This window comes from Canis aureus, chromosome 24 (assembly GCF_053574225.1).
Source record: "Canis aureus isolate CA01 chromosome 24, VMU_Caureus_v.1.0, whole genome shotgun sequence".
NCBI classification, from domain to species: domain Eukaryota; kingdom Metazoa; phylum Chordata; class Mammalia; order Carnivora; family Canidae; genus Canis; species Canis aureus.
The window spans coordinates 13,776,278-13,803,932 of record NC_135634.1 but is presented as its reverse complement, the minus strand read 5'-3'; the positions used below and the strand labels follow the sequence as shown (position 1 = coordinate 13,803,932).

General features: G+C 40.0%; 1 protein-coding gene across 12 annotated transcripts in view; it reads left to right on the top strand.

The window, feature by feature from the left end:
- The window catches only part of WASF3 (WASP family member 3), a 133,143-nt gene extending 110,391 nt beyond the window's left edge, over positions 1–22,752 (top strand). For 11 of the 12 annotated variants that reach the window (XM_077868322.1, XM_077868311.1, XM_077868316.1 and 8 more), the window contains 7 exons: positions 415–549; positions 2,679–2,832; positions 6,031–6,148; positions 10,496–10,671; positions 14,682–14,948; positions 16,748–17,115; positions 19,348–22,752. In XM_077868322.1, the coding sequence (XP_077724448.1) occupies positions 2,699–2,832; positions 6,031–6,148; positions 10,496–10,671; positions 14,682–14,948; positions 16,748–17,115; positions 19,348–19,505 (1,221 nt within the window). In that variant the 5' untranslated portion in view covers positions 415–549; positions 2,679–2,698 and the 3' untranslated portion in view covers positions 19,506–22,752. Of the gene's footprint in view, positions 1–414; positions 550–2,678; positions 2,833–6,030; positions 6,149–10,495; positions 10,672–13,714; positions 13,882–14,681; positions 14,949–16,747; positions 17,116–19,347 lie in introns of all 12 variants that reach the window. The other variant, XM_077868321.1, reaches the window with a different exon arrangement.
- Positions 22,753–27,655: the final 4,903 nt, after the last annotated feature.

Sequence of the window (27,655 nt, the reverse complement as noted above, 5' to 3'; positions counted from 1 at the left end):
AATGAAGCAAAATCTTAAATTTGGAAATGATTTATTTAATTATCTTGGGAAGTAAAAGGAAGGTTAAGGTCCCAAGATTCTATTTATACATAGAGCATACAAAATGAGAGTAATTTTTTCTTAAAGAAGTTTAATGGGAAACAACTCGCAGGATGGGTTATGTAGCAATTAAATGAAAATTCTTTACTCTCTGGGGTATTTTAAAACTATACAACTTCAGGTCAATTTCAGATATCTGTTATTATCCACACTGCATTTTCAAAAGTTCTAAAGGCCTTTGACTGTGACACTTTATTTTTATAGTCATTTGCACAAAATCCCACGTGTTGACAGTAATCGGCATTGGTGAGAACGTGTGAAGGCTGCCTCAGCACTTCTTAACAGATGGCCTTCTCCATTCATTTTCTTCTTTAGGCAAACATGCTGAAGACATATTTGGTGAGCTGTTTAATGAGGCTAACAACTTCTACATCAGAGCAAATTCTCTTCAAGACAGAATTGATCGCCTTGCTGTCAAAGTTACCCAGCTGGATTCAACAGTGGAAGAGGGTAGGTAATTGCATGAGAGCAATGAGCTAGAAGTGATGTTGACAAGACGGTAGTAATTAATTGCGGTGTAATCACTGCTTTTTCCTTGGGGTGGTGTGCTGATATTTCATGTTGTCCTTTTCTAGAAGAATATTGGTGGGGGGTGGAGCCCCCAACATTGGTTTAGTTAGTAATTTAAAAAGTCTTATCTACCTCATACATGCTACCCATACTTGCTTTTTAAAAAATAGACACATATTGTATTTGTTTTAAAGGATTCTTTGAATGTTCCTGGTCTTAGAAACCCTAGTTGAAGTCATTGGGAATTATTTCAAAGATACTTTCTTGCCTAAAAAAATCACAGAATCACTCCAAAACGTGGTCCAGCTATGAGGGAGGGTGGTACATACCCAGCATGACTGAGTGAAGGCGTCCACCTGCTGCTCTTGTTGGGGTCCATGCCAGTAAATAATCATGGTGATTCTGGTGACTTAACATCTCAACAAATAGCATTTACTGAAGGCCTTTAGGCATCATGGTTGTAAAATAAAGTTAATATGATAAGCACCATGTAGGTAACTGATAATCATTTTGAGGCCATACCCCTGAAATTGTGACAGTTTCAATAAAATTAAAATCCAGCAGTTCCTTTTTAAAGATTTCATTTTCTGTATCTTTTGAATGAAAAACTGAGATTGGGCTGGAAAAAATCTCCAAAAAGAGTACAGGATATGGCATTTCATATTTATTTGAGAAAAATTTTCAGATTAACCATTATTTTTACCTTTATATAGTGGTAGTAAAGATTTCTCTTGTTGCACTAAACTGATCTTTGTATCTGATTTTTTACTAGACTTACCATAGTAGTATTAATAAGAAAAAATGGAAGTTTTAGTTTTTTTAAATGTAGTGTTTTAGGGAATTCATCCCTCATCATTTAAAAAATGTTTACTCATGATCAGATCTTTTTCAAAGGTCAATATTAAATTAATGAATTAGAAATATAATAAAAATGTAGAGCATTGAAATTCTAATATCCATTATGAACATTTTTTAATCTGATTTTTAAAATTGATGTCATTTGAAAAAAAGTAAAACTGTGGGTAGCTATTTGGTCTATTCAGATAAGGCATTTTAACATCTTTAGCCAGTCATTCATTTTTCAAATTGGTACCACAAATGATTTTTTGTATTTATTCATCTTCCTTCAGTTTTGTTGTGGAATCTTGCAATTGGCATACCAGTGATAGACCTTGAGCTGGAAAATGTTAATCTGTACATTAAAGCTAATAAGATTTCACAGTGTATCTCATATCCTTAAAATCCTTTTTCCAGTCAAGATTTACCTGATGATACTCTTTGGCATGGATTTTATAGTAGAAGAAACATTTGACCAACTTAGGAAATCTGTTTTATTCTGGGTCTTCATTTTTTTGCTGGGTGATCTTGGAAGGGTCGCTTAACACCCAACTAACTCTTGGCTTCATTGGTCAAGTGGGTTAGTGGGCCAGGTTGCCCATTTCAAAAGGTTCATGTCAAAGTTAGATAAGTTAATACATGAAATGTAAAGTGTTCAAAGAAAAATATAATCAGCCCTGATTTTCTCACCCCTAAGTGTAGTTTATATGCTGCTACTTTATTCCTAGGACTATACACACTTTGAAAAGCCTTGCCGTCTTTCCTTCATGTTAACATCAGGAAAACTTCATGTGTTTTTTTACATTTGTATACCTTTTGCAGACATATTTCCTACACATACTACAATTCAACTGGTATTAACTGAATGTGTTTTTCCTCTAGGATACCCAAACCTTTGTATTTACATTCCTGTTATACTCAACTATATTCCTGTGTGGTTTCTGAAAAATGCTATTATAAAGAATGATGCTCTAATACTAGGTTCAAAGAAATAATTAGATCACTACAGAAGAAAACACATGATTTGTTTTCATTTTATAGAGACAGCTGTTATTTATAAGAGGAAAGGAATTCACATGCTATTTAAGCATGGTTTTAAATGAACAATAAAAACATGATTTTGTTCTAGAATCATAAATTCTATTTATGATTGTGTCTTAAATGAGTTTTATTTTTAAACAGTTAAAAATATTTCTATGTAACTCAACCTGGGGCACTTTTTTTCTAAATAGTGTCACTACAGGATATCAACATGAAAAAAGCTTTCAAAAGTTCCACAGTTCAAGACCAGCAGGTGGTTTCAAAGAACAGCATTCCTAATCCTGTTGCTGACATTTACAACCAGAGTGATAAGCCACCTCCTCTGAATATTCTTACACCATACAGGTATGGCTTCATGCATTCCCAGGGCCTTTTTATTCTAGATAAACTAAGAGAGAAGGACAGTGCTGTAAAAGTATTTTTTTCAAATTATGAAAATAATTGCGATTATTACATATGATGGAATTAGTTACCAGTATAGAATTGTTAAAAGTTTAATATTTTAAAATAGAGATAATCTCACCAAGAGAAGTGTGAGCTCTGATGTTAGCTTTTGTAGATAACTGTAGTAGATATCTACAAAAGTAGATATTCTAAGTGTAGATATCTGAAGTAGAAGTGGGCACATTGCATAATATTGTGTGTGGGTATGTTCCATATTCATATTCAGAGTCCATTTTAAAGGAACTGATAATTCATTTATCATGCAGCAGAATACCTGTCTCAGCATTTCACCACTGCAGAGACATTTGTTATTTAATTCAGAAAAACGTATGCTGCAGCAGTAGGAGTTTTTACAAGTGAATAATATAGTCAACAAATCAACCTGTTAACTGTAAAATGGTAGGACACATAATCACCACCAAACTTCCCAGAAAAAGAATGGAAAATCAAGGGTGTAAAAAACTAATATTAAGAAACCAAAAAATGCTTTTTAAAAACACCTCTCCTACTTCTTACCACATTAAGCATTTTCTTTCCATATTTTGTCACCTTCTTTCCCGTCTCCCTTTTCCATATACCTTCTCGTTGTCCTTCATTGTGCTGCTTGTTCTGCTCTAGCCTTTGTCTTCCTGGTAAACTTGTTCCTTCAGCCTCTGATGAGCACAGGCTATAGTGGAGGGTGGCCCTCATGGCCCCCAGGACCAGCTCTGCTGGGTGACAGATCCCCTTTACCATTCAGTGGGTTCTCTGCTTCCAGTGCCACTATCTTGGACCTTTGGTCCTTCTCGGGGAGTACCCAGAGGTTTTTTTTGGTCTGAATTCCTGTTCCTTCTCAGAGTCCAAAGGGAGATGCTTAGACCCATCCTTTACTGCAACTCTGCTAGTAAAGCAGCAGTTCCACCTGCATCCCTTTCTTTCAGCAGGGACAGAAAGATTATCTCAAAAAATGTGATAGAAATCCCATGGAGACTGTGATGGGAAAGGGCCAGAGAGCCACCATTTTCTCTGAAACAAGTATGCTTTTCTAGAAGTTTTAGCACACTCCTCTAAAAATCCATGATCTGTATGAATACTAGTATTGTCAGCCTTGTGTTTTAACTTGTGATTTTGCTTTCATTCAGTAGGCATTTTGGGGGAGCAATTTCAGTTTTACTTAGCACTGAAAGCCACAAGGGCAGGCCTGTTAAAACTTTCCTAAGACACCTCACTGGATATTCTGTTCTAAAGGAAAAAGCCTAGAAAACTCAGTGGAACACTTACATTTGATGAATCAAGAGCATGATTAGATACTTGTGATAGAAAAATTTTAACTGTATAATGTACAAATTGACTCTCATATATAGTGTATGTGTATATTCAGTTTTACGGAAAATAAAAATGTCTTTGACTTTTAATAGTATGTTTAAGAATAACAGTGCCAGGCGGCCCCGGTGGCGCAGCGGTTTAGTGCCGCCTGCAGCCCAGGTGTGATTCTGGAGACCTGGGATCGAGTCCCACGTTGGGTTCCCTGCATGTAGCCTGCTTCTCCCTCTGCCTGTGTCTCTGCCCCTCTCTCTCTGTGTGTCTCAATAAATAAATAAAATCTTTAAAAAAAAAAAAGAATAACAGTGCCAACTCAAATGTATTTTTTTATAATAAAATAGTATTTGAAGTATATAAAACACTAAAGACAGGGTTAATATATGAGCATTACAACATGACCAGAAAATGAAGTATTTAGTTGCTAGCAGCACAGGACATTGCTATACTTATATTCTTACGGCAAGATTAATGTTTGTTTACTTATAGAGCTTCTGCCTTCATTAGGGTATTAGCTCCCTCTTTTTTTTTTAAGTGTGCATTTTATACGTCTTAAATTTTGTGGCAAGTTACTGCGAGCTTTTTTGAATCTTCAGTCTATATGGAAGGCCTAGTATCTTAGGGAGACTGTATTTTTCACAGTAATGTTATTAATACAATCTCTATAATACAGGTCTCATATCAGTTAGGAAACTTGGAAAGGAAGGATTTCAAGTAATCAAAGATTAAAGTGTAAAGCAAATTACCATGGTTGGTGATTTTCAGACAATGGGATGGGCCAGAGGAGCCCCCCTGAGAACTTGGGCCTTAGTTTGTGATGATGAGCAACTCACCAGAACGTGGCCTGGCAGGAACTTCAGGGACCGGCAGGCAGGATTTTTCTCTGGACTCATTCAGTTAGTTTTCTTTGACTGAGCATAACCTCTTTCTTAAACTCACTTCACCGTGCCTCATTTCATTTTGCTTTTCTCTGTGCCTCACATGACTTGTTGAAACACTGATTTGAAAGGTAAATGTTCTGCTTCCTCATGAAGGTAATCTACCGGCCAGATACTTATTAAAGCATTAGTAGTAAAGAGTGTTTCCTTCCTTCATGTCGTGATTATTTTGAGATTTGCTATTGATTTATATTACAACTTGGGATTTGTAGTGGTTTCATAACAGATGAATAACTTCTACAAATGCTTGAAATATTCTTTAGACCACAGTAATTGTAGCAGGACTTGAAAGTGAAATGCCGTGAGTGAATTCTCTTTGTGGGCTATTTCCACTTTTGTCACACTTCTACACTATGGACATTTTGCTTCTTTGCAAATTGAATTTATAGAGGTTCGGTCAACCTTATAAAAAGGGACAGCGTACTTATTCATTTTCATCCTAATAATATTGACATTCCAGAGTAGAGGTGAATATATATATATGTGAATATATATATATATACCAAGATTCTACCCATCTCTGTGTATGGCCTCTGTTGGAATAAGCAAAACATTTCCTGAAATAATTGGGGTATCAGATATTCTTGTTTACAAGCCATATTGTGATTTTGAGGCACTTCTCTGTACTTAAATCTGAATTGGTAAGAGTACTTTTTATATGATTATTCTAGAAAAAGGTGCTGTTCTTACATGTTCACCTTTTTCAAATAAGGAGCTCAGAGAGACTTAATGCGTAGGACAGTCAAAATGCCCTATACAGATGTTATCATCTCATGAGTTAAAATTAAGTGAATCTTCACCCCACGTGAAAATATCTAACAGCCTTCTCTCCTCCCCCGACTTATAAAACATTGATTTACAGAGATGATAAAAAGGATGGGCTGAAGTTCTACACTGATCCTTCCTATTTCTTTGACCTCTGGAAAGAAAAAATGCTGCAGGACACAGAAGACAAGAGGAAGGAGAAGAGGCGTCAAAAGGTAAGAAATTAGACTAAACCTACTGAGAATTAATTCTCCAGAGGCAAATATTTGCTAAGACTTTTGTACGTATACTGTATTTTTAAAAATGAGCTTGCTTGACAAATCTTGGAGTGCTTTTATTAAGACAGAATTCTTGGCATGTTGTGGGTTAGTGACCTTCAAATGTTTGGAGGCATCTAGATGTACTGGCCCCATAGAAGTGACAGTTTGGGGTGGAAGAGAATTTGAGATTTGAAAACAAGATTTAAGAAATGGAACATGGAAACAGTTTGCAGACTGCAAGTATGAGATATTCCCACTGAAGTCCAGGAAAGCATTCCAGAGGTTGGTTATTCATGCTGTCTCTTTGTGCTGTGGGTAGGGAGATGAATGGGGGAAATCTTGGAATTACTGCTGAGTGTTGAAATGGAAAGTATTCAGGTGAAGAAAGTATAAAGTATTTAAGTGAAGAAAAGGAAGATCTTAATCCCTTGATTGGAAAAGAAACAGATACCTAAATAGCCCATTGGTCCCCACACCTTTTTATATTAACAGGGATTTAAGAATATTTTCCTTTAAAATATGCTGTCCTTTTAAATGGTCTTCTAGGTTTCCCTTCTCAGTGATATTTTTGACAAAAATATCTAATTTTTTCAGCAGTGTTCTTCAGAGGAAAAAAGTCTTAGTCTATGGATGATTATCGTGTCTTCAAAATTATACCATTTCCTTGGCTGTTTTGTCTCATTACACATTCCTCCAACGCATAAAATTCTGATAAGAACTTCTTATTCACTTATATAATAATGTTTCTTGAATGCCTTCTAAATGCTGGATAAACAGTGGTGAGAAAGGATTATCACCGTCACAGGGAGATTACAATGTATTGGGGGAAACAAACATTAAGTAATCATGCAGCCCACTGGAACTCCTAAAGAGGCAAAGAAATTTGAAAAGTCTAGTACAAATCTGCTTTTATTATGTAGTAATAGAAAATGAGGCTAGACAGCCTTCATTTCCCAGGATTTCAGAAAGGCAGGTTACTTTAAATTTGGAACTGAGAGGTCTCTCTGAAGGAAAAATTACTTTATAAAATTGAGAGATGAGAAATCCATTGTTTCTGAACTTGGTTTCATTAGTTTGCTGGTTTAAAAACATTTTTATAATGATGCAGATAAATATGGAGTGGTAAGAGTGTAGTTACAGTGCCTAGTAAGTGTTGTGAAGGAAAAGTATGGTATACAGTGAGTGAGATGACAAGAGGGGAATGACAGTGTAAATGAAGTGGAGTTCATTCATTCAGAGTTCCAACAGTGGGGAGTTAGAAGTCAGCTAAGCAGAGTGTGTTTGGCGCATGCACGCACATGAGTGAGGTGCTAGAGGAGTGAGGGGGTAAAGGGGGTGTGGGGTGCTTCAGAATCAAGGAGCATTTGAAGTAGAAGCAGCCAGGATCATCCCGGGCTAGGAGACAGTTGGGCACGTTCTGGGGACTTTAATGTAAGCCAGTGTATTTGGAGGCTAGATACATCACTGTTAATACTTAGTCATAGTTGGTTTGTGTATGTGTGTGTGTGTGTGTGTGTGGTGTGCCTGTGTGTGTGGTGTGCATGACGATGGGTCATTTTGGAGGCTGAACCACTGTAATGAATGTTGCAGATAATCATAACACTTAATCTTTAAATACGTCAGCATACATCTCTTAAAAGTAAGAGTGACAGTTACTGATTCATTTAGTACAGTGGTTTTTAATCAGGTCGTGTATTGAAATCCATTGAAGTCTCCCTCCTTTTGGTTTCTACAAGTATACAGACAATACATGCTGGTTGTAAAACACTCACATTACACTGAAGTAAATGCATTCATTTAGAAAATTTGGGGATAAGTTTCTCCCTTCCCCAGCTATCACCAGTCACTAGTAACGATTCAGTGTGCACATTTTTAGACATTGTAAGCATTCATAAACACATGTATACACATTTCACAAAGTACTTTCATATGCATAGAGTTGTACTACTCATGACTTATACACACACACGCAGACATATACATATATTGACTAATTAAAGATGTTCTTCATTCTTTTTAATAGTGTAGTATTCCAAAGTGTGCACGCTACATAAACTATTTACCCAATACTGTATTAGGACGTGCTTAGGTTGTCTGAATAGTTGCTTAACAGTACTGTAATACTACTTTACTCACATGCAGTTATTTCTTCTGGGTAAACTTCTAGAAGACAAATAGGAGTTTTATTTTTTGAAAGATACCATTATGTTGCCCCTGACCATTAAAAGACTACGAACCAGTCTTTTACGCTCTTAACAGACTTCTTCCAGATGTAGATATCATTATTTTTTTGATGTGCTCGTCCCTCCCTCAAAAAAAAATCTAATTTGCATTACCAACCTTTTTTGTATCTTTATTTACCATTTATGTATGTTCTGTAAATTCCATGTTCACATCCTCTGCCAGTAAATCCCCCAGGCCTCCTGAATCCCTCTGTCGACAGCCTGGCTTCATCCTGGCACACTGTGAGCCATCAGCCATCCTTTCACAGGACCTGCCCCGGCAGCTTCCTGACTGGTGGCCCTGCCTTCCCTCTCTTAATCTGTTCTCCACAACCGAGAGGGATCTTCTGAAATGCCTCCTCCATGTGTCAGCCTCTCCCTTCTCACCTGCCAGTCGTTTCCATTGCTCTTGAGATAAAGAACAACACTCCCTGCTTTTAAGGTCCTGCCTACCTTTCAGGTCTCAGGAACCATTTGCCCTAGTTCCCCATTTACCTTCTTTCATTCCTCCTGCTGTGCTGCTGTCGCCCTCAGAGTGGATGCACAGTCTCTCCCCTCTGGCCATACACCTGGCCCCTACTCCTTTGCAGAATTAACACCAGCTCACGTCTCAAGTCATTCCAGGACACTCCCTGACTCCCAGATGAGGCAGCATTTGGTGTATGATGCATTTATGCTTTACCACATTTTACAACTGTAGATGTATTTGTGTGATCTTGTGGGCCTCCCCCACTGGATTGCAAGCTCTGTGAAGGCAAATTCCTTGTCTTCTTTGTGTGCTGTCTGTATCATCAGCACCTGACACAGTGCCTGAGACAGTGAGCACCATATGCTCACCTGGATCTGATCACTAAGTTAACATTTGTTTTTGTTTTTGTTTTAATAAATTTATTTTTTATTGGTGTTCAATTTGTCAACATACAGAATAGCACCCAGTGCTCATCCCGTCAAGTGCCCACCTCAGTGCCCGCCACCCAGTCACCCCCATCCCCCGCCCACCTCCCCTTCCACCACCCCTAGTTCGTTTCCCAGAGTTAGGAGTCTCTCATGTTCTGTCTCCCTTTCTGCTATTTCCCACTTATTTTTTCTCCTTTCCCCTTTATTCCCTTTCACTATTGTTTATATTCCCCAAATGAATGAGACCATATAATGTTTGTCCTTCTCCGATTCACTTATTTCACTCAGCATAATACCCTCCAGTTCCATCCACGTCGAAGCAAATGGTGGGTAAAAGTTAGCATTTGTGATGTGTACCCTGTGTAAAGCCACATGCAGAGGTACTTTAACAGGAGCATGGTTCAAAACATAGTTCTCATCTTCAAAGACCATAACATCTTATGGGAAGTACAGGAAGCATACATACATAGAAATAACTGTCTTCACCTTTAAAAAAACACCTATGTAGGACCCAAGTTTTTCTTGGATACATTTTTTTATTTTTTATTTTTTTTTTATTTTTTTATTTTTATTTTTATTTTTTTTTCTTGGATACATTTTTGATGGCAAAATAGGGCTGGAGCAAGAAAGATTCTTTGTATGAGAAGGTAAGTTCTTATGTTTTCATTTTGTGTTAAGCTAGTTGCAGGATTAGCTTAAATATTCTGTATAGTCTTTTGGAAACTAATAATAGAGTATTTGGAGTTATTTTGTGAAAGATGATTGCATATTAACAATTCAATCAAAATTGTGTAGTGGTAGGGCATGATCTGCCTGTATCTCAGATATTCATCTATATAATGCAGATCTGAAAGATCTAATACATTTAAAACAAGCTAAAAAACTTAGTAAGGTGTGAATTCTCTACTAGAAATGATGATAAGCGATTTCTGTAATTAGCTGCAGTAGAGTAGCTTCTATTTATTTAGGTTAAATAGTTAACTATCAGTTACTTCTCCTGGGTCTGTGTCGGGTAAGAGAATATATACTGTGTTAGAATTTTCTTAACATTACTGTGATCTGAAATGGAAATGTCTCTTGTCTGCATGCCGGGCTTGTTTCCCGTGCATTACAACTGCATTTAACCTGCTCTTTTCCTTTCCCTTCTGTCTCGGCATGCTTGCTTTCTCTTCCTGGACATCAGGAGCAAAAGCGTATAGATGGCACAACCCGGGAGGTGAAAAAGGTTAGGAAGGCCAGAAACAGGCGCCAGGAATGGAGTATGATGGCATATGACAAAGAGCTTAGACCCGACAACAGACTGTCTCAGAGTGTGTACCACGGAGCATCTTCCGAGGGATCCCTGTCCCCAGACACTAGGTGTGTGTGCGTGTGTTGTAGCAAAGCCTCTGCGTAGTACTTGGTTTTATTATATGTTGGAAACGCACCAGTGGCTTTGGTGTTTACATGGCCCACGATATGTTTCAAAAAATTTCCTTAAAAATTAATTCTATTTATTTTTTTGATTTTTGAAATAACCCTTTAAAGCAGTTTCATTTTGTGGGTTACTTTGTATGATTTTCCACTGCTCTGACTTAAGTTTATTGTTCCATTAATCTAGATTAGTGTTTTTAACACTGATGCTAAATTTGGACTAACTGCCAGTGACTTACATTTTTATTTTAATAATCATTTAATTCTTTCTCTCCCTCTTTAGCTTAGAATGTTGAATTTCCTTTGCCAGTTGATCTAAAAATAATGAGCAGGTGGTAATTGATGTGCATACGACGGAACTTTGTTCTTCTTTTTGGTAACCTTTTCTAAGAGTGATGAGCAAAAGAGACACACCAGTTTACTAATCTTATGTATTCTAATTTCAGGAGAAGAATTCTGTTGGAGTTACTTTAAGAATTTGTAAGCATTTAAGTAAAAATATTCTTTGCAGGTGCAAATTATGTGGTCACTAAGTCACATTTATTGTAAAAGGGATTCATGGAACGATAGAAACTCACTAGTCAGTTTGTACTTCTGGTTTAGTTTCCTAGTTCTGCTTTTGTAAGGCCTCAGCCTTCCACTTGCCAGAAGCCCCAGAGTCTTCCATCAGCATTTCAGAATTTGAATAGAGAATTCTAATGTGACTCAAGGATGTTTCAAAAACAGCAACAACCTGGACCTTGCCTTATATTTGTGTCCTTTTTTCTTAATTTTTATCTCTATAGCCTGGGTGTCTAGCATAGACTCTGCACACAGCAGATACTTCGTATTTAATAGTTACCTGCCCAGAGAGGCTGTCAGTCATTGGTTGGCTATGACTGGAGGCAAGTTCTAGGCAGTTTTTCTGTACCAGCTGCTGTCTGCTCAGTCCTAGGGAATTACTGGAGCTGTAACTGAGTTTTTGCCTCAGGTGTGAATCTCTACATCCATTTATTTCCATAGGAAAAAAGCAATGATGATTCAGGTTTGCTCACAGGCCTAGGAATGAGGAAGGGTACTTGAATATGATAGATAGCACCTAGGGTGTTTTTTGTTTTTTTGTTTTCCAACTACTTTGATTATGACTATTTACTCATGTAAAACATATACTTTATTTGATAATATTCCAAATATACTCTTATTTCAGTAGCTACAGATGGAAAAATGATGTTTTAAAATCTCTCAGTTGAATGATCGCTATTCATCCTAGCATCTGAGATTCACTTGTTCTGTGTTGGGTATAAAATTGATGATTACTGAGATTTTTAGTATTCTGCCTTTGTATTTCTGTTGTTTAGATATATCTTCATTTCTCTGGTTTTTCAGAAGGCAATTTCTATTTCCCATGGCCTCTTAATGTCAGCGTGCACCAGATAATAGATTAAAATTCATTATTTATTTTTTTTTAAATTCATTATTGTACTTGAATTCTATCCCTTAATTTAGAAACTTCACTTTTTTCTTATTATAAAATAAGATGAACTTCTTATATTTGGAAATTACAGAGAAAAATTAAAATATTGTCCATAATCCTATTATCCAGAGAAACCACTGTTAGCATTTTAGTGTATTTCTTCTTTGGTCTTTTTTCTGTACATGTATATATTTTTCTTCTACTAAGTTGGAATCATGCTCTATGTTTCCTATCTTTTGGCCTTTGTTATTTCATATTTCTGTTTTAAGTATTTCTTAGAAACATGGTTTTTAATGGATGTATGGGAGACAACTGAGTTAAATATCAGATTTCATGGCGTGTATGTGATCTGTTCATGTAAGTAATCTGATTTAACCCAGCCCATATAAATAAAACCTAACCATGAAATTTTCCTCTCTCTGTAGATCAGGAATGGTTTGGTTGTAAACATGAATTTAGGATGAGAATTAACATGCTTGCCTACTGCTCTCTCTCACCATTATCAGGTGGTGTGATACCTCCAGTCCAGGTGTCCCTGAATTTGTCCTGTCCTGCACCCCAGGCTTTCTGATTGCCCACCTGTCTCCCCACAAGACTCTGGGGGAGTCTTGGTTCTCCCACTGTGTCTCCATTGCCTACACTTTTTTCTTTTCCATGTGGTCTTCACTCTTAGCAATTCTCCATTCTGTGCCAGATAATCAGTGCCGATCAAGACACTTCAGGATCATCCCACTCGTCTCCACGTTCGTACAGCATCTTCTGTGGCTGACTGCTACCTTCCCTCAGTAGTCTCTGTCCCCCAGCAGCCCTCTGACTCCCCACCTCTCCTTCAGCCCTCTGGTGACTCCCCTCAACCATGCAGCCCCTCTTGAGCCCACCCTGCACCAAAGCCCTGCCCTCTCGAACTCTCCTATTGAGTACTCACCACCTGTTCCTTATTCCGTCCTCCATCTGGTCTTCCTTCTTTGACTGGCTCCTCTGGGGCTCCATCACAAACCGATTTTATGAAGGTAGCACTCTGAGTCATGCCATAGCCTTTACAGTTTCCAGCTCCTCATCTCATCAGAAGCATTCTATATTTTGCTAGATAATTTCATTTCCTTGAGGAAGTGTACATACCATCTGTTGACATGGGTATACACACAGAGTCAAGTACACGTTACCAGTGACTCCAGAGTTTTAGGTATTTATGTTTTTCAAATATGCTCAATCTAAAGCCGGGTTAGGTTCTTCCCCCATTAAAAATATTTTTAACTCCCTTGCATAGTTTGTATACTTGAGAGTACCTACTCATATGCACACTGTAATCTAGAATTTATACTGCAATTAAGGAGGGAAAAAACAGGTTACCAGTTATTATTAACCTGCAATCAAGGAAGGAAAAAAAAAAAGCAGCCTCTTACTGTGCAGGACGCTTTTCTCTGCCATGTGATGCTCCAGGTAGAGAAGCTACCGTCTGAGTTTCAAAGATGGAAACTCAGTCGGTGTCTTCCCCGTCCCCCACCTCCCCAATGTGTGTTTGCCTCTTTCCTCCAGAGAGAGAGACACAAGCTGACCCCTCACAGAAGCCAGCAAATACATGTGAGAAGAGTAAGGACCAGAAGAGAGGAGTGGGAGAGGAGGAAAATGGGCATTGAGTTCATGAGTGACGCCAAGGAGCTGGTGCAGGCAGGGGGCACCACCGAGGACACGGTGCCCAGAGGGTTCGTCATGTTGCTCTCTTGGCCTCAGCCTCAGCTTTCCTGCCCTGCTTTGGCTGTCCTGACAGGATGCACAACCCCTCTTCTGATCTGATCCCACGAGTCTGGGGAGCTGGGCCTGGGCCAGGGCCCTGCCGCCGCCACCCTCACCAGGCCTGGCTGCCACACCGGCCCCTGCGTCTTTCCAGCTTCTCTGCTCATCTAACACCACCTCTCCATCCCTTCCAGACCTTCACACTCCACCATGCAAAGAAAAGAAGCCCTTTCCACCTTGCACCGCCTTCTTTCTCTTTTGGCTAAACACAGCCCTTCTGTTTAAGAAAACTATAACCCACTATATTGCCTTCTTGATTTCTTCTCTTCTTGCTCGTCATATTTGTCCAGTTCACCTGCCATTCTATACTTTCTAATTATATGCTGTCAGTTCCGTTGCCACTGAAATCCTCTGTCTTAGGTGCTGTGTTTTAATTAAACAGAATTTGCCTTGTAGCCTTCTCTCTTAGAAAAAAAGCACGCTGAAATATTGCAGAAATGGGGCTCTGCTGTGTCCTGCTTGCCGATCTGTCTGACTTACCACAAAGCGGTGACTCTGAAGCCATGTAACACTGGGGCTTGCAGCTAAAGTAGTAATTATATTGTTGCTTGGAAGCTTTGATGGGGGCTGGACCTAGTCCATAGTAAAGGAAATCAGTGTGTCATTTCTGTATGTTGGCAGAGTTATTTGAATAGATGCTTATGCCTGCTGGGGAGAATCTTTTTAACTGAATTTGAATTTTCTCCCACTCCTCTTTCCTGACCATCAGGTCGCATGCATCGGATGTCACAGATTATTCTTACCCGGCAACTCCCAACCACTCTCTGCACCCGCAGCCCGTGACCCCTTCTTACACAGCCGGGGACGCGCCACCGCATGGGCCGGCAACCCAGGCCCCAGAGCATGAGTACCGACCCCCCTCGGCCTCGGCGAGGCACATGGCCCTAAACAGACCCCAGCAGCCACCGCCGCCACCCCCACCACAGGCCGCAGAGGGGTCCCAGGCCTCCGCACCCATGGCGCCAGCAGACTACGGGTAACTCAGACTGCCTGTGCTTTACTGCTGCTTGCTCTCGTGTTGGAGTTTGCTATATGTGATCTAAAAATTTTAACTGACTAATCATACCTTAAGGGCCAGATGTGGCCAAGGATGACTGGATGTAGATACTACCAGTTATGACCAATTCTGTGTTAAAATATTCAGTGTCATGCTGCTCCCCTTTTTATTACAGTTGGATCTTAGGTTTGGATCTGTATTCATGTATACACACTCCCTTCCTACATACTTTAGGGTGTGTTCGAGTGCGTTGCTAAGCCAAAGTGTTGAGAAAAGATGAAATGCTGATTATGAAAACCTGTCCCAAACCCTCAAGATTCTGTGTGTCCTGGATGAACCACAGAGAGTTCCTATCACAAGTGAGAAAACTGTCCAGTGCAGCTCCCCATGTACCCCTACTTAGAACTTGGCCCTGTAGTCAGTCCCCTTTCTTGATCTCTTGGTGCTCAGATAGCCTTCTCCAACCAGGTCCTTTAGTTTTCTGTCACTTGAGTAAAATTCAAACACCTCCTAAAGAAAGATCCTTATGATCAAGTATTTATTAATTTAAGCACTCACTTTTATTTTGATAGGCTGTCTTTTGCCCTCTTTTCTGGCTTAACCATAATCTTTAAAGCGTTAGCCCCTCAGAGACAGTACCCAGGAAAGTTGAATGTGTGTTTCCATTAATATGTATCATCTTCAGTCCAGAGCAGCGTGTTTCACCTAAATGTATGTCCCTCTACCCTCAGAGGGTTCTCGTCCGTCAATTCTCATTAACAGTCCCCAGAGTGTGTTCTGAGGCTTTAACCCAAGGGTCAGGCAAACAGAGGGTCTGTGGTCCAGTTGGCTTGGAAAACCGTTAGCTAAGTAGGATTCAGTGGACTTCTTAGGTGTAGGACATTTCAGAGATTTTAATATTCTAATGGGCACTGTGGGCTTAAAGAATTTCTGTGGGGATGAGATATAAAATACAGAATTTCCCAAATCTGGTCACCGAACCCTTGTAAAACAAGTTTGTAAGCCATCCACCTTCAAGATGCCCGATATGAAGGACAGATTTGAATTGCTATTTATAACCTTTATTTTATTTCTTTTTTAAAAGATTTTATTTATTTATTCATGAGAGACAGAGAGAGAGAGAGAGGCAAAGACCCAGGCCGAGGGAGAAGCAGGCTCCATGCAGGGAGCCCGATGTGGGACTTGATCCCAGATCCCAAGATCACACCTTGGGCCAAAGGCAGACGCTCAACCGCTGAGCCACCCAGACGTCCCTATTCATAACCTTTATAGTCAACTGTTTTATTCTAGCCTTCCACAGAAAGTTACTTTTTTTAAAAAGACTGGTTTATTTATTTATTTGAGAAGGAGAGAGTGAACGGGGATGGGGGAGGGGATGGACAGAGGGAGGAGAGAGAGAATCCCAAGCAGATTCCAAGCTGAGCATGGAGCCACATGTGGGGGCTCAATCTCAGGACCCTGAGATTACCACATGAGCTGAAATCAAGAGTGGGATGCTTAGCTGACTGAGCCACCACATGCCCCAAAAGTTACTTTTTGAGTGATTTTTTTCTGGTTCATTTGAGTAGATGAACTTGAATTTCATCATAATGGATAATGTAGACCTGTAAAAATGACTGACATGAAGTCTGGCTATTTGCATCCTGCAGTGTTTTAAGTTCAGAGGACAGTATATATATTGTGTTTGGGGGAGGCCCCTGAATAAGACATGTTAGACCCTCAGAAGATGTGACTCTCTTGCTGTTTTAGTGACTCTGTGTGTTTCATCTCTTTATTAGGATGCTGCCAGCACAGATAATTGAATATTACAACCCCTCAGGACCTCCTCCTCCTCCACCACCCCCCATGATTCCTTCAGCACAAACTGCTTTCGTCAGCCCCCTACAGATCCCCATGCAGCCCCCCTTCCCTGCCTCGGCGGGCTCGTCCTACACGGCTCCTCCTCACCCTCCCACCACTGGGCTCGTGGTCACAGCCCCGCCACCACCAGGCCCACCGCCTCCTCCACCAGGCCCTCCTGGTGCAGGCTCTTCTCGCTCCTCCTCTCCAATGCATGCCCCCCCTGCAGCCGAGGCAAAGCGCCAGGAGACGGCACAGCCACCCATAAGTGATGCCCGAAGCGATCTTCTCGCTGCCATTCGAATGGGTAAGTGAGCGTCTCAAACAGTCTTCCTTTTACAAATCTAGAGACTTCTTTAGGGCTCTAACCAGCTTCCAGCCTATATTAGTCAAATGACTATTCTCTCCACTGAACTATATTTTAGGATAGGGTTAAAGAACACTTGTTTAATTTTGTTTTTTAACAGTAGACCTGTTTTTGCCAGTGCAAGATAAACGTACAATAGTAAAGAATTGAGAATTCAGGAAAGCTTTACTTGACTAGAAATAGATAACAAAAATGATCATTGATTAATCGGATCTTTTCTCTGCATTCTAGTCTGAAGATAACTGTATAAATGAAAGAAAGTGAGCTCGTATCAATGATTGAGGTATTTTTAAAAAGCTATGTCCTAGACTTTCCATATTTTTAGCTTGATGTGCTAAGCTAGTAAGTTCCTCAACATTTATTTAGCAGCAAAATTCTTTTGTTGGGTAAAGTCCTACACCGAACCCCAGAACATGAGACATACAGAAATAGAGCATCTCTGGTCAAATCAGGATGGATGAACCCAGATACTCACCCGTTTTGGCATCCCCTCAGCACCACACACTAACCGTCTGTTCCACACCATTTGTTCTCAGCCCCAGGGCATTGCTTAGGCTGGCTGAGGGTCACTGACAGGGTGTGCAGATGTCCTAGGAGCTCCTCATTCAGTGGGGAGCTGTGCCATCTTTTGGTCACAGGCTTGTTGTTTCCTTTTGGAAGGGACTGAGAAGGGAGCTTGGCTTGCAGCATCACTGACGTCCTTCACAGGACAGCTGGGACTTTACTGCCTCTACTTTTTTGCTTGAGTGCCCACAAATCAGACCTGATTGTGGCACACAAGCCCAGCCTTCTCATATGTCTTCAACGTCATCAGCACACTTTGATTTTGTCAAGAAAAGTCCCAAAGCTATATGACCTCACTGATAATAAATTTAGGGTCATAATAGGACACTGTTTTTGTTTTTTGATACCTGTGAGCCCCATCCAATAAGAGTGATAACATAACCAGGATCTAATCATGAGGAAACCTCTAAGCCCACATCAAGGGTCAATCTGTAAAAGAGCTGCCTGTGTTCTTAAAAAATGTCAAGGTCAGAAAAACACAAAGACTGAAGAGCTGCCCAGATTAAGGGACACTGATGAAAGATGACAATCAATCATGTTCCCATGTTGCATCCAAAGCCTGGTGGAAAACTTTCTCCTGTTATTAAGGCTACTAGCAAAATTTAAATAAAATTTGTAGAATAGGTAGTATTGTATCTATGCCAACAGTCTGATTTTGATTACTGTTTTTTATGAATTACACATGAATTATTTTAGGGGCAAAGGGACATTATCTGTTACTTATTCTCAGGTGGTCCAGAAATAAAAGTGTGTGTGTATAAGCAAGAATGATAGAGAAAGGTTGCTAAAACCAAGTGGTCAGATGTTATCAGTTGGGGTATCTGGGTGTAGGTTTTATGAGGATGTTTCTCTACTAGTCTTTCTTTTTTAGGGGGAAGGGGCAAAGGGAGAGAGAGAATCTTAAGCAGGCTCCATGCACCCAGCCTGACTTGAGGCTCTATCCCACAACCCTGAGATCATAACCTGAGCTAAAATCAGGAGTCAGACACTTAACCACCCAGGTGCCTCATTTTTCTACTAGTCCTATATGGACTCTGTAAATATGAAATTGTTTCAAAAGAAAAAGTTAAAGAATTAACACATTGAATCATCTTTATAACGCACTGTTACTTAATAAGGAAGTAGACTATTGTATTTTGTGTTCGTTTTTAGCATTAATTGGTGAAACAAAGATGTCCGTCACCTCTCTGCACTAGCCAAAAGCTATTAATGTAAAATGCTGCTTTCTAAGTCTTTGGATTACAGCTATGCCCAAGAAATGTTCATGATAGAAGTGTTCCATGTTTATACAGTCCAACATGGTAGCCACTAGGCACAATAAATTTACTCTTAGCCACATGTAGTGGTTACCATAATGTAAGGTGCAGCTCCAGAATTTTCTTTCATGATGTTCATTTGCGCCGAAAAATCTAAGTTTTTTGTTTTTTAACAATTATTTGAGTGCCTTTTTTTTTTTTTGTCCTGAAACTTCTATTTCCCAAGCTTTTCTCACTTCAGGTTTCCAAAACATTTTACCTTTGGTGTCAGCCAGGGGGGGAGAAATGCTAAATAGACTTACTCATTTTCCTTAATTTGGGATTTAATTTAATTTTACTCTTGTATCCCCAGGGATTCAGCTGAAAAAGGTACAAGAACAGCGTGAGCAAGAGGCCAAGCGTGAGCCAGTTGGGAATGATGTGGCCACAATTCTATCCAGACGCATCGCCGTCGAGTACAGCGATTCTGACGATGACTCAGAGTTTGACGAGAACGACTGGTCCGACTGAGGCGGCATGCTGACGAGGCCGGGTGCCACCGGGAGACCATGTGTCAGAAACGTGTTGAAAATTTTCAGTGGTCTCAGCACCCACCTAGTGGTATTATAATCCTGTAGCTTAGCAACTTTTGTATTAATAATGTGATATTGCTTTTGCACATCCAAAAATTCTGGGTTTTTTCAGTATTTACTGTGTAATACTTAAGTGCCACTAAACATAGCAAAATCGTGCTGCACCTGAGGAGATATGCTGTAACTATTGCATTGTCCTGACACAGCATCTTGCTTCCTTTTTCTCGGCCCTGAAAGTACTTCGTGCCATTTGGGTTTCCCCTTCTTGATCGCTACCGTTCCCCAGACTTGCTGTGTGTGTGTGCAGCTGCCTGGTGTTAGCTCTTCTGCAAGATTAATGACCGTGTGTCAGAGTGATGTCTTCCGATCAGTCAGTGATAGCATTTCACCCATTTTGTTGGTTTGTTCCAAATGTGTTGCACAAGAAGTTGGTTCTAGAGGGAAAGATGGAACACATACAGAGAGTCAAACGTTTCTGCTTTCCACCCTGGCTTGGCGGCCCCTGTGTGAGTTGGAGGCGATCTCGCTTCCTCTGCACTCTTGTAAAATGTGGAATCAGAGGGGCCCGTTACAGGCGGGTTCCCTGTGGCGTGCACTTGGTCCATGCTCGTTGATGATTCCTCCGAGACAGTCCAGTAGCTCCGCAGTGATGACAGTGAAGAACAGGAAGAGATGTTCCCTTTCCTCCAGGGGCCATCAGGGCCCACACTGCAAATACCTGGCTACCCTTGGAGTTTTGGGTGCCAGCCGGCCAGGCCAATGCAGACATAGCAGGCCCAGGGTGGGGGGGAGGGCGGGGGGAGTGTCGGGGGTTGCATCACCACCACCTATCCTGGAGCTGCCATGGCCTCACTTAGGCCCGTGGAGTGCCTGGCTCCTCTCTGGGGGTGGTGGGGTGAGGGTGTACCACCTCCCAGTGCAGAGGAGCCACCCCCCTGCCCTGCCCCCACCTTACCCGGAGCCGCTAAGGCCTCTGTTAGGGCCCCTGTTAGGCCCTTGGAGTGGTCCTGGCTCCTTGGCCTGCTCCTGAGAGCGCCTCCCACAGCACCTTGATCCACGTGATCTGAATTTTAAAAGCATAGATTTTAGGTGAAAGTAGATGCTGACAGCTATTCGCTTCTCCTGGTGCTGTGGCCAGATTAGGGATCCATCACCCAAGTAGGGCCTTGGCCCTACTCCTAGAAGCACACGGTTCTCTTTTCTCATGTTGTCGTTGGCACATTAAATTTTAAGAAGTACCTCAGATTAGATTAGACATGTAGCTGTACCAGATCACTTTCCTTTCACCTTAGCTCTTGCTGCTGTTCCACCTCCAAGGAACTGGAGAGCCCCACAGGGTTGATCTTCCTGGTGACAGCAGACCACTGGAAAACTCACGGATGGCAGCTTTTCTCTTATGATTTTGGATGAAGGGTAACTGCTTGTTTAGAACAAATAAATGCCCCCAGGCTTCGATTATAGATAGGACTTCACAGGTATACTAAGACACTTTACTTACTAGGGATTCTTACCATGTGCAGCATTTCAGACAGATGGCAGTTATTGGTGACTCTGTCACGATGAAGGAGTCTTTAGCTCAAGATAGAGTTGTCTGGTTCATGGTAGTTGCCGAAACAGGACCATGACCAATGGATTTTTGTTAATGAGTCCTCCTGAGGACTTCAGCGGCGCCCCTAAACCATGTCCGTGTGTCCCCCAAGTGGACATTTATTGGGCTTGTGGGCAGTCATCATATAAAGCCCATATATAAGGTTTTAATTACCTAGATTTTGAAACTCTGAAAAGCCTAATATCTGCATCCCCTTCCCAAGACCATGCTTCTTATATCAGGTTATCTGAGTCTTTTCAGCTGTTTTGGCACATGCTTCTCGAGTTTCTGTTTCTTAGAGCTAGTCACCATAATTTTGTTGAATATAAGCAGTAATTACTAATGAACTTTTAAATTTCTCTCTGATTTCTCTCCTTTTTTTTTTTTTCAGCATAAAGGCCTACTGTGTTGGCATTATTCTTGGGACTTTCACCATTTATAGTTTGAGTTTGTCTTTATTACAGTATTTTGTTTTTGTTGTTACTTTTGGATTAGGAATTACTCGTTATAATTCTAGAACTTTATTTGGTAATGCTTCTTTGTTTTTTATGTCCCTTCTGTTCTCAGGATGAAGAGAACACATAAAGCTACTATCCATGTCAAGATTTCTTCTATTTATATCGTATTACAATAAAATTACTGGCACTTTATTCATAAATATTCATAAGCCTATTAATTATTAGTTGTCTTCCTGTAGTTTAATCAACAAGTTATTTTCAACTTGATTTTCTGACTAGTGAAAAAGCTTTTGCCCTAATGTGTTGCGTAGCCTTTAAAGGAATGGAGAAGGACTAAAACTCAATTTAGATTATTTTTGCAGTATTTTCTCAGCAAATCTGATTTATTCTAAAATTTAAATCCAGACTTTTTCTAATGTGCTATATTACATGAAAAGGAAAAAGTGAATATTTTGGATTTTCTGTTTTCATTTTCAAAAAGTGTTTACCAAAACGAATGGAGAAAAATATTTAAAAACATATTTCATATTAATGAATTTTGCATTTTAAAGTAGTATTTCTATATTATGAGGTTATTTTAAATTGCCCTCCGTTTCCCCACCTCCCCCATGCATATTTTAGATTTCTTACAAGCTTTTTTTCATGTTATAGATTAGGTAGAGAGGATGAGAAGGTTACTCGGTATCACACATTAGCTACACAGACATAACGTGATTGGTTTTCTATTGTCAGCCCCAAACCATGAGATTTGGTACACTTATGTTTCTCTTTAGTGAATGTATATGGTTAGAAAATTAACATTTTCATTTCAGTAAATTTTTAGAATATCAAAATCTTTTCTGAGCATCAAGTGGCTAGGTTGTGAAAGTTTTGTAATAATTTGCAACTGGAATACATGATACGTTTTAATCCATTAAAGACTAGTGGGAATGTATCAGCCAGAGTAGCAAGTAATTTTTGTTTTATAAATCAGAGTATCTGTCACCTTGCAGTATTACCAATGCTGTTGTAAATTGAACTTAAAGTGGTATTAAAAAAAAAAAAAAACCTCCTGTTAAACAATTTTTATCTGTTTGTATATCTTACTATAGATTATGTACAAGTAACATCTAAATAAAATTACACTTTTAACCCTAAAAGGTTTTGCTCCTTGATAACAGTGTTATATGTTTAACCTTTTTTTGGAATGGAGAAGTTGAGGGTTGGGTGGAGTTTTTAATTAGCATTTTCATCACTAGATAGCAAAAGATACCACTCGGATTTCCATTTAAATTTCTGCATGTGTTTTGCATATCCAAGAATTCAGACTGGATCCTGGGAGCAACCTGGGAAGCACTGGCATAGTTAGAAAAAGCCATTTTGGGAGCAGGAAGCTACATGCTCAGTCAGGTAAAGCGTCTTGGCCACATCTAGTTTCAATAATAGTGATGAACACCCTGCACCATTTATTACTTATGGGATGCTTTCATTCAGTCCTTATGATACCTTTTTAAAATAGACCTCTCTTTCATATATGAGCAAACTAGCATGAAATTAAGTTGTTGGTCAGGGACCTCGGTTGACATTGAACTCACTTCAATGCAACTGTGCATTTGGGGGGCAATGGGAATTGAGTCAGGGAGGTAAGTGTGGCCACGTTTGGGAAAGTAGGCTGGAGTGAGCTTCCAGAACAGCTGCCTCTGGGTTGCCCGTGCCTGCCATGTCTACCTCCTACAACATGCATCCCCCGGTGTCCTAGCTAGGTCTCCCTGCAGCCTCCCCACTGGACGATATACCAGTGTATACCATCTGCATCTTTGTATCCCAAGAGCATATGCCCAATCTGCTAGGCAGTGAGCAGCCCCGTGTTGAATGACTAGGCGAATGGATGGATATCTGAGTTACTTTTTATTTTTTTAACCAAAAAATGAATTGTGTGCAACTTAAAAAAAAAAAATGAGATACTTTACCAGGTAACCTGTATTTCCCCTTTATTATTACTTGTCATTTCACAAATAGGTCCCACTTTATTTGGGTGTATTTCCTACCAGGCTGAACGTAGTGAGGCAGGCATGGGGCTTCTTATTTACTCATATATGCTATATATCAGGCACAGTGCCTGGCACTTAATAGGTATTGGTAAATATTTATTGAGTGGTCATTGTTTGTAAGGCAAAGGGGGAGGCTTCTTCATCAATAAATAGGTGAAGTCCCTGGGCAGCCCTGGTGGCTCCGGTTTAGCGCCTCCTTTAGCCCAGGACGTGATCCTGGAGACCCGGGATCGAGTCCCACATTGGGCTTCCTGCATGGAGCCTACTCCTCCCTCTGCCTGTTTCTCGGCCTCTCTCTCTCTCTCTGTCTGTGTCTCTCATGAATAAATAAAATCTTTAAAAAAAAAAAAAGTGAAGTCCCAAGAAGAGCTTGAATGCATTAATAGGTGTAAAGCACCTAGGATGCTTTCTCTCCTATGCCTTCAGTAGTTAGCAAACACTCTGAATGTTAGCCGTTAACTATCGTCTGCAACTCACTTGAAGGAGGTGGAGGAACAGCAGGCCAGTCTCTGCCCTCATGGAAGCTTCTTGTCTAAAGAGAAATATGGACCTTGAATATTGTCAAGTAATTTTAGATTATTTGCATGTGCTTTTATGGGGCCGGTGTGAGGAATGCTCAATCTCGTCTGTGGACCAAGGCAAGCTGAGGTCTAAGAACAAACAGGAACGAGATTGAGGGAAGGGAAAGGAGTTTCTCAATAGCAGGAATAGCATTTGCCTCCCCTAAGGTGGGAAAGACAGTATGGAGTAATAAGCAGAACAAAGTATTAGTGAAATGGAAGAAGCAGGAGGAAGAGGGATGTCATGAGACCATGTGCAAAAGTGGTAGACCCCTTCCAGTGCCCAGCACTCAGGATAGAGGGAGCTTTTTGAGCCAACAAACACGACCACAGCTGCAGAAAATTTCTTCCTATTTGCAGCCTGTTGGTTATTTATTGATCTTGACGGCCTTGGTCCTTGGACTAAAGGTGTATTTAGAAAGCACCTTATTGCCCAGCTGGTCCAGCTCCCTAGAGATAGAAATGGGGAAACACTTGCACTGCTCTAACCTTGGTCTCTTAGCTCGAGTTTCAAACTGTGGTCCTTCTGTTCACAGTAGACCTCAAGACTTAGGCAAATATCCCTCTCCGCAGTATTTTATTATGAAAAAATTGAAACCTCCAAGAAAGTTGTTTAGCAACACCCATAAGAGCCATATCTATCCATCGATCCACCTTATTTTATGCATTGCAAAGTAAGTTGCAGTATTTTACCTCTGAACACTTCAGTATATATATCATAAATTAGAGTTTAATATTTGTAGCTAATATTGAATACTTTTAAAGTAAAAGAGTCAAATGCAACATCCTAAGTATATGATTTAAGGAGTTGTAACAATGTGTACACTCCTGTAGTGCAAATCCCATCAAGATAGCATCACTGTGACCTCAAAATGCTGCTTCATACCTTTTCAGGGTCTGCTCTCTGTCCCAGTCCCTGAAGCAACCACCACTGTGTTTTTTTTTTTTTAACTATAGAATGATTTAGCCTTTTGACGAACTTCACATATATGAATAAAGCAGTCGATGCCATTTTACACTTCTTTCAGCATAATGTTTTTGAAATCCATTCATGTCTTGCATGTATCAATATTTCATTCCTTTTTATCACTGAGCAGTTGTATGCATCCATTGAATATATCTCAGTGGGTTTATCCATTCTCTTGGTAAGACTTAAGACAAGTCCTTTCTGGGCATACCTGTTCATCTATCTTGGATAAATACCCAGGAGTGAAATTGCTGAGCATAGGTAGGTGTATGTTTAGTTTTATAAGAAATTGACAGGGGCGCCTGGGTGGCTCAATTGGTTAAGCACCTGCCTTCGGCTTGGGTTGTGATCCCAGTGGGATCGAGTCACATATCAGGCACCCCAGCAGTGAGTCTGCTTCTCCCTCTTCCTCTATTCCTCCTCCTCCTCGTGCCCTCTTTACTTATCTGTCAAATAAAGTCTTCAAAAAAAAAAAAAAAAAAAGAAAGAAATTGATAGATTTCTACAAAGTGGCTGTACTATTTTAAACTCACCAGCAATGTTGCTCCACATGCTGAGGTATGATTTGCTTTGTGTTTTCTTGCCTGAATCTGTAAATTTATTGTCTTCAATGAAATTTGGGAAATATTCGGACGTTACTTTTTCAAATATATTTTCTATCCCATTCTTTCTATCCTCTCCTTTTTACGCCCCCATTACACATACCTTAGCCTTTTGAGGTCGACCCACAATTCCTTGAGGCTCTTGATTTAAAAATTCTTTTTCTCTCTGTTCTGCAGATTGGATAATTTTTACTTATTTATTTTCAGGTTCACTGAGTCTTTATTCCATTTATTCCACCTAAAATTTAAAGCCCATCTAGCAAATCTTTTATTCTGACCTTTTTTTTCCATTGTAGAATTTCCTATTTTTTCTTTTTTTAAATAGTTTTATTTCTCTGCTGAGATGTCCTACCTGTTCATTTATTACAAGCTTATTTTCCTTTACATCTTTGAGGATGGTTACACTAACTCTTTAAAAACCCTTTCCTGCTAATTCCAACATGTGGATCTTTTCAGGATCACTCTCTATTAATTGCCTTTTCTCTTGAGTGCATGTCCAGTAGTTTTGGATTGTATCCTAAACTTTATAAATAATACTTTAGAAACTCTGGATTTTGTTATGTTCATATGAAGAGTAATGATTTTTAAGGGAGACTGTTACCATGACTAGAATTAAGCTCCCAACTCTTCCCCACCCTGCCCTATGATGGATACCAGAACAACTCTCCTCTAAGTTCTTTTGGCTTAGCCAGGTGGCTTTGAGTGTGCCTTTGCTTTCATCTGGTACAAGATCATCCAGAGTCTTGGGCAGTTTTACAAAGAACTTTTGGATCCTCCTTTCTGGCTCTCCTTTCTAGTATCCTCCATCCCTCTCTACCTGTTCTGGTCACTGTGAACTTGGTCTTTTTATTTGAGCCAGTAAGAGTGCGGGGTAAGCCAGCAAGGCTGCATATTTTCTACTCAAGTGTAGCTGTCCTGCTTGGCATGATGGAGCCTGTCCTCAGGCAGAAAGCCATTTAAAAATAGGAAGTGCAACTGAAGATTTTCCTTGAGCCTCAGCCCTCTGGTGTCCTGATTTTGGTTTCTCTCCTATGCCTTCAGTAGTTACAAAGTATTTTGTCCACTAGTTGTTATCTGTAAAGAATTGGTCTGCAATGGGCTAGTCTTGCATTCTCAGGAGCCTCATTCTATAAATATTTGATGCAATATTTATTTTAAAAAACATTTTAAAATGCAATTTAAAAATGCAGACTGTTGCTGAATACCAAATTATAACAGAGCACCACTTCAGTAGTCCTGCCAGGTGGACTTGTTTTTGCAGGGGCCCTGCGTTAAAACTTAAGACATCTTCATTTTACTAAGTGGTGTCCAAGGATTGTGCAATGTCGTATGAAACACTTGCTGCCTTCCTCTCCTTTGTTTAAACTGTACAAGCAGAACACAGTACCTAAATGATGTGGAGACAGACCACTTAAATTGCTGGTCTTAACCCCAGTCTCAATTTTTTATGCTCACCACAGAACCTTGATGTTTTCACGGAGTGTTAAAAATTTAAATTCAGGAATAAATCTATGCAGACAAAATCATTTTTTACTGTTGGTTCATTTGAAAAAAAGGGTTCTGCTACCTAAAAGTTTGAAAACCACTACTTGACATCATCACCATCTGAGTGTCTTATCTTTAGACGTAGAAGTGTTCCCACTGTGCTAGCACATTGTACGGGGGTCTCATTCCACATTCTGTGAAGACAGTACTAATACAGAGGCATGTCAAAAGCTGGAGGAGACTTACATATTTAATTTGGAGCTGTGAGTAACTTGTGCAGGTATCTTGACAGGGACTTAGATGATGAAGAGATTTGCTTTCAAAATACACTTTCTTCACAGAGCTGACACGTGGACATTTATTTGCCAAAACACAATAGCTTGCTATTGTGAATATTC